The 7,217-nt window shown below is 44.4% G+C and overlaps 1 protein-coding gene across 2 annotated transcripts in view; it reads left to right on the top strand.

The window, feature by feature from the left end:
* The window catches only part of ssrp1a (structure specific recognition protein 1a), a 10,757-nt gene extending 3,742 nt beyond the window's left edge, over positions 1 to 7,015 (top strand). Inside the window, exons 4-19 of one of the 2 annotated variants that reach the window (XM_031862871.1) lie at positions 349 to 454; positions 922 to 1,115; positions 1,279 to 1,379; positions 1,565 to 1,694; positions 1,816 to 1,919; positions 2,200 to 2,328; positions 2,414 to 2,635; positions 2,943 to 3,015; positions 3,151 to 3,156; positions 4,337 to 4,469; positions 4,558 to 4,603; positions 4,691 to 4,823; positions 5,001 to 5,168; positions 5,463 to 5,569; positions 5,672 to 5,873; positions 6,458 to 7,015. In XM_031862871.1, the coding sequence (XP_031718731.1) occupies positions 349 to 454; positions 922 to 1,115; positions 1,279 to 1,379; positions 1,565 to 1,694; positions 1,816 to 1,919; positions 2,200 to 2,328; positions 2,414 to 2,635; positions 2,943 to 3,015; positions 3,151 to 3,156; positions 4,337 to 4,469; positions 4,558 to 4,603; positions 4,691 to 4,823; positions 5,001 to 5,168; positions 5,463 to 5,569; positions 5,672 to 5,873; positions 6,458 to 6,523 (1,920 nt within the window). In that variant the 3' untranslated portion in view covers positions 6,524 to 7,015. The remainder of the gene's footprint in view (positions 1 to 348; positions 455 to 921; positions 1,116 to 1,278; positions 1,380 to 1,564; positions 1,695 to 1,815; positions 1,920 to 2,199; positions 2,329 to 2,413; positions 2,636 to 2,942; positions 3,016 to 3,150; positions 3,157 to 4,336; positions 4,470 to 4,557; positions 4,604 to 4,690; positions 4,824 to 5,000; positions 5,169 to 5,462; positions 5,570 to 5,671; positions 5,874 to 6,457) is intronic. The other variant, XM_031862872.1, reaches the window with a different exon arrangement.
* Positions 7,016 to 7,217: the final 202 nt, after the last annotated feature.

Here is a 7,217-nt window from a genome sequence, read left to right as displayed (position 1 = left end):
TGTGTGTGTGTGTGTGTGTGTGTGTGTGTGTGTGTGTGTGTGTGAGATTGAGCATGTGTTTGTCGCTGTGTGTGACTGTGTGTGTGTCCTTTCCAGTTGTAAGCGGGCCTGCAGGATAAATAAACAGGCTGATTGTCAGCGGCGGTGTGGAGGGGAGGAGGACACGGAGGGCAGATGGATTACATTCACCTCCAGTGTTCCCAAGAGGCCTCGGCGGCGGGCGCGGTTATAATTGCTTCGTGATTAATCAACCCTCCGTCCCCTCACCCTTTTTCACAGTGTGTTACTGCCTTGCTAACATGGAGCTTTTTCCCCCCCCCCCCCCCCCTCTTACTGTTTGTCCATCAGGACATGGAGAAGATCTCTGACTTTTTCAAGGCTAACTACAAGGTGGAGCTGACGGAGAAGGACATGTGTGTGAAGGGATGGAACTGGGGAACAGCCAAGTTCTCGGGTAAAAAAAAAAAAAAAAAAAAAAACTCGCAACAACCAAAATGTCCTCGCCAGTTGGCTACTGAAGGATTTCTTCACATTTGAGAACCAGCTAATCTTTTGCATTTTTGCTGAAATTTGATAATTCATAACTTATCAGAATAGTTGCCAATTAATTATCTGTCAAAACATCGTACTGGTTAATTAACTGCTTGTTTCAGCTCTAATAGATACTATGTTCAGACTGTGAAGAGCAGGATTCAAAGAGGCAGCTACGGTGTCAAGTTCATCTTATTCTAAATTATTTATTTTTATCAACCTATTGATCTGTAAAGAACATACTAAAAACCTTTTCTCATGTGCTGGGGACCCTGAGGATAGTTTTTCCACTAAAAGGCTCTATAATTAATTTTTTTGTTTTAAGATTTGAAAAATAAGCTGCCATTGACATTTGGCCCCCCCCCCCAACCACCACCACCACCACCGCAGGTCCACTGTTATCATTTGAAGTAAATGATAGTACAGCTTTCGAGGTCCCACTGTCCAACGTGTCCCAATGCGCTACGGGGAAGAACGAAGTCACTCTGGAGTTTCACCAGAACGACGACACCGATGTCTCCCTCATGGAAGTCCGATTCTACGTCCCGCCCGCGCAGGCTGACGAACGACAAGACCCTGTGGAGGTGAGGAAGGACGGGCTTCTTCCTGTTATTCTACTAGTTCTCTCTCCATAAAGTGCTTTAAATAAATAATTTAAATCTGCTTTGATAATAGAGCTTAAAGTGTGTGTGTGTGTGTGTGTGTGTGTGTGTGTGTTCGTGTTCTTGTTCTTGTTCTTTCCTGCAGGCGTTTGCAGAGAATGTGTTGTCTAAGGCTGATGTGATCCAGGCCACAGGAGACGCCGTGTGCATCTTCAAAGAGCTGCAGTGTCTTACACCCAGAGGAAGGTAAGAAGATCAACACTGACACACAACGCTCACAGTCACTCACATTTATGTTATCCCATCAGTTGAAAAACAATCTTAAAAACAGGGGTTAGTCATTCACTACAGCGCTGTTCTTCACACCATTCACCTTTGTGAGGACTTTAGCTAGACTGCTATCTCATTTCTCTTTTTTTTCCCACACTCAGATACGACATCCGTATCTACCCGACTTTCCTTCACCTCCACGGTAAGACCTTTGACTACAAGATCCCCTACACCACCGTCCTCCGTCTATTCCTGCTGCCACACAAGGATCAGAGGCAGATGTTCTTTGTGGTTAGTGGACTTTTCTCTCAGACCTTTTGTTTTGTTTCGCACCCCAAACAAGCATTTTTCTGTTGCTGGTGCTCTCGATCCTTCTCAAACTCTTTCTCCTTGTCTGTCATTGTTTTGTTAGATCAGTCTGGATCCTCCCATCAAGCAGGGTCAGACGCGTTATCACTTTCTCATCCTGCTCTTCTCCAAGGAAGAGGAACTCAGCCTCACCCTCAACATGAGCGAGTGAGTATGTGACAGTAAAGGACACCATGATGTCGCCATGTGCAATATGAGCCAGAGATGTGTTGGGAAGTTTGTATAAAAGGCCTGTTCAGACCTCTCTTAAAGCAACACAGCTCAATGATAAGACAAGCTCCTTTTTTTGATGTATCCACTAGAGGGAAGCAAAGGTCTGTAGGAGCCGTGTGCATGAATTCACAGTAGCACCAGCTCCTAAAATGTTCTTTGATTGTTGCTTACAAGTGTTTTAGTAAACCTGTCCTTTCCTCTGTGTGTCTAACAGGGAGGACGTGGAGCGCCGTTTCGAGGGCAAGCTCAGTAAAAACATGTCGGGGTCTCTGTATGAGATGGTCAGCAGGGTGATGAAGTCCCTGGTCAACCGCAAGATCACTGTGCCCGGAAACTTCCAGGGGTGAGCACCCCGATAGACGCATTCGGAACACATTTTCCTCATATGCTGAAGTAAATCCAGTTAAACTTGCCTCGTTCTTCCACAGTCACTCTGGGGCCCAGTGCATTACCTGCTCCTACAAGGCGTCCTCGGGCCTCCTCTACCCTCTGGAGAGGGGCTTCATCTATGTCCACAAGCCCCCCGTGCACCTGCGCTTCGAGGAGATCTCCTCCGTCAACTTCGCCCGAGGCACCACCACGACGCGATCCTTTGACTTTGAGATCGAGACCAAGCAGGGAAATCAGTACACCTTCAGCAGCATTGAGAGGTGAGAACGAGATTCAAACGTACCTCATTAAGTTCTAACTCAATCGCTGATGCCAGCATAGAAAGCTGCCACCGCCAGTTATAAGCTAACAAACCTCACAAACCTCGTCAATACATAAAAGATGACCCACAGGATACAGTCTCCTCATCTGAGACACGCATGTATGGCTGAATCTCTCCAGTGTTTCCTCTAAAGGAGAACTTGACTTCAAAGTTGCATCCATTGAGATAAGTGTGACAACGTATTGCGATACAGATTTGACATCATGTCAGCCAGGATAACCTCGTGTCTTTCTCTCTTCCCTCAGAGAAGAGTACGGCAAACTGTTTGACTTCGTTAACGCCAAGAAGCTCAACATCAAGAACCGAGGGTTCAAAGAGGTAACTCATTGGTCATTTCAACATCTCCCAGTTTGTGATTTAAAGACATTCCATGACTTTTTTTTGTCAAGACTTCATCCCGGATATTGATGCTTGTTGCCCTTCTCCTGTGTGTCTGTCCTTGTACCCCTGTAGAAGAAGGTGGGTATGGTCACGGGCGTCATGTGTGAACTATACACTTTGTATCGGTGTGATTTCTGCTTGCATGGCGTGTGTGTATGTTACCGAGGGTTGTTTCCTTAAAATCTTGCTTTTGGTTGGAGATTACCGATACGATTGCTGAGTGATTTCTGACTAATCATGGGACATGGGGGTGAAGGAGTGTGGGACTCTGATAACTAAGTGTGTGTGCAGGTGTTTGCATCGTGCTGACTAATGTGTGGCCCCGTGGGGGAGGGGTGGGTTGGTGTGCTTTAACACTCGACACAGCTGTCGGCAGGACCGCTGCTTAACGTAGGCAGTGCTGATTGCATTAATGCTGTCGGTTGACAAATACAAGTCCCCGGTCCGTCCGACAACTGCCATGGTGACGGGGTCAGAAGAGAGGGTCAATGAAAATGAATGGGCCTGCTCTCCACATCCAGCTGGTGGTTTAATTAAAGGCTTCTTGATGCCTGGAGATGGGAAAGACCATTGACTGTTTGGTCAAAGATAACATTACAACACAACACAAGTCTTTTTACTCTCGAGTGACGTCTTTTGTTACAGAGCAACAGGTACCCTTGTATAGAAATGAGTTTCTAATGAACACATCCTACCTGCTCATTAACATCAGATGTCATTCATCAGGTAGCTTTTTGTAATTTACTACACGGTTGTGCAGCTCAGAGCGTTTACTGAGTCTGACTTGGAACAATCTCATGAGCGAGCATCACGGAAACCAGTAAGAGAAGTACTGTAGGTTAAGAATATAAGAACGTCTTAAGAACGTTTCTGAAATTCATGAAACATTGTGCCTTTTACATTATTGATTTGTCAATTAATCATTTAGTCAATCAAAAGTAAAATAGACTACAATATTGATAATTAATCATGGTTTAAGTGCTATATTAAATATAAATCCCAAATTGCCACTTTTCAAGTGTTTGCTGATTTCTGTAAATTGAATATTTATTGGTTTTGTTCCATTAATTGGACAAAACAATTAGAAAATGTACCTTGTCTGAATCTTTTAGTATTTTCTTAACATTTCATTCACTAAATGATTAATCAATTATGAAACTAATAATTAATTGCAGCCCTGAAACTCTCCAATGGCAGTGCTGTGTTGTGGTTCCTGTTGGGTTTGCGTGTCGTTTCTGACGATGCGGTTTACTTTCAGGGCATGAAGGGTAAGATCGACGAGTACAGTGACTCGGACGAGGACCAGCACGACGCCTACCTGGAGAGGATGAAGGCTGAGGGCAAGATTAGAGAGGAGGGCAACGACAGCGAGGAATCGGACGGCGAAAGCGGTGAGCAACAGTTCGGTAACGACGGAAGTAAGCGACACGTGTTGTGTTCAGGAGTAGGTTTGAACTTTGGTCTTGTTTCACTCTTCAGATGAGTCGTTTAACCCCGGAGAAGAGGATGATGACATTGCGGAAGAGTAAGTGACTTTTTCTTTTTGTGTCTGTTCACCCTGGCTTCTTCCACCCAGCTGACCTTCCTGTTTCCGTTTCTTCCCCTACGTCAGGTACGACAGCAACGCGTCGGCGAGCGACAGCAGCGAAGACGGGGACGACAGCGACGGCGAGAACTCAAAGAAGAAGAAGGCCAAGAAAGCCAAAGTGGTGACGGAGAAAAAGGAAAGGAAACCACGCAAAGAGGTGAGAGAGCCGTGCGGACAGAGAGGAAACGTGAGAAATATTTGGTTGTTTGGGTTAAAAAATTAAAAAATAGATTCAAGCAGCGCGTGAATTGGAAACTGATGCACCTGGTGGAACCTGTGTAATTGCACTCATTCACCTTTTCACTCGATCCCTTCCTTTCTTCATTCTGAGTAGAAGAAGCAGAGGGATGCCGGCGCCCCCAAGAGGCCGATGAGCGCCTACATGCTGTGGCTGAACGCCAGCCGCGAGCGCATCAAGTCCGAGAACCCCGGCATCTCCATCACAGAGATTTCCAAGAAGGCCGGAGAAATGTGGAGACAACTGGGCAAAGAAGACAAGCAGGTGAGGCACGAGGACGAGGACGAGGACGAGGACGAGAGATGATTTGCATTAGGAATTGATTTTTTTTCCACACAATCAATGTTCCTCGGTGTGTCATCAAGATCAGACATTGTTTAATATTATTTAAAAATGAAAATGCTCTGCTTTGAAGTGCAATATCTCAAAGAAGTACAGCCAGATTTGATGGTTTCTTTACATCTGTGCCACATAGAACTCAACAAACCCGGTCTTATTTTGTCCCGTGGGGTTTTGTTCAATCCTGTCTTCACTTTCCCGCTTCTCCGTTTCCTTCAGGAGTGGGACATAAAGGCGGGAGAGGCGAAGAAGCAGTATGACAAAGCAAAGAAAGAGTACAAAGAGAGCGGCGGAGCAACAGCAGCAGCAACATCCAGTTCCAAGAAGTAACGCTTACAACACAGAAACTCGTGTTTGTTTGTTCTTTCTTTGATACAACCAGTCTAAAATATATGTAACTCTTTTCCCACCACACCTTCACCCGTCAGGGAGAGTAAAAAATCTGGAGGCAAGAAGGAGGAGAAGAAGAGGAAGTCTGCTGGGGGGGGAGACAAGGAAAAGGAGCGGGGAGGAGGCAACGACAGCTTTAAGAGTCGAGAGTTCATCGAGACCAGCGAGGACAGTTCATCAGACACTGACCGCAAGAGCAAGTCCAAGTCCAAGACCAAGTCCAAGACCAAGAAGAAGACGGTAAAACCAGTAATGATGAAGATAATGATCAGACAGTAGGATCCATTATCACATTCATCCCGTGTGTTTCTCTCCGTTCACCACAACATTCAGACTGTCTCTGGTCTGGTTATGTCATACATTTTGTTAATGATAGATACTCTAGGGTGCAACATTGTTTTCCAACACTTGTTAGTTTGCAATGCAGATATTGTTTTGAGTGACGGAGGGGACATAAAGTGTTTGTTTTTTTATTTGCTGTTATACTATTGCCACTTAAAAGTTCTTGGTCCTGATTGACAAGCAGGTTTCTGTTACTGGACAGTAAATCCACACGCTTCCAGTATTATGACGCAGGTTTTAAATAGATAAGGCGGTACTGAGCTCTAGTTGGGGAAAGCACCAGTACGACATGCTGGAGTTTGTTGTCGATAAAAACATAGATAAATAGCTTCTCAGGGAGAACCAGGCAATTTTATTTTCAAATGCGTTTTTGTTTTGGCTTTTTGTTAGTGTCAGATTATAGAGGGATTAAAAGTATTGTGTCTTTATTACTCATTACACATGCATACTTAACCCCTGTTCTTTCTTTTATTGTCAACCAGGAATCGGATGAAGAGGAGGAAGAGGCTGTGCCCACGCCTGCCAGCTCAGAGGAAGAGTCTGACTAAACACACATTTACCCATCCAACACACAAACCAAGGACCAAACATTTATACGCTCCATGTTGATCTCACACAAATGGACTGACAGACAAATCAACAGACTTGAGTTGTATTTTCTTTTCTTTTTCTACTACAAGTTTGTCTTTCAGAGTACGAACACACCGTGTGACTCTGAAAGCTTGTATAATATTTGATATTCTAACTTGTTTTCCTCCTGACAGCTTTGTGAAATGATGGTATACTGGTGCACCACTTTTCCCAGAATTCTTGAAGGGTTGTTTTTTTTTCCACCTCACCCACAGGGATGGCTGTAGTTTGATAGCACTGAGGGAGTGTAAGAGTTATTAGTTGATTCAATGTCGATAACAGAGAGGAGCAGAGGTGAAGCCGTTTTGTTCTTCCTGTGTAGAGCATTTAAAGCCACAGTTAAGTGTCTGTATGTGTTTATCATGTTATCTTTTCAGGCTTGAAGAAATAAATGATTCATTTTTAATAAAGCCGCACTTTTCTGTTTTTTGTTGGACACAGCTTTTAGTATCATGCTGCCGGGTGATAATAGAAACCAGCTTTTAGTTTCACTTTATGGCCCCGCAAGCCCTGAGTTCACCAACATGACTCGGTTATCTTTACTCTAGATACAGAATACGTTTGCCCAAAATAAATTAAATGTTACGAAATGCTTTTTCTTTTTTAGTTCTG

Source organism: Anarrhichthys ocellatus, unplaced genomic scaffold (genome assembly GCF_004355925.1).
Source record: "Anarrhichthys ocellatus isolate YVR2014 unplaced genomic scaffold, GSC_Weel_1.0 scaffold27, whole genome shotgun sequence".
Taxonomy (NCBI): Eukaryota; Metazoa; Chordata; class Actinopteri; order Perciformes; family Anarhichadidae; genus Anarrhichthys; species Anarrhichthys ocellatus.
The sequence above is the reverse complement of the archived record's forward strand: the minus strand, read 5'-3'. Positions and strand labels throughout refer to the sequence as shown.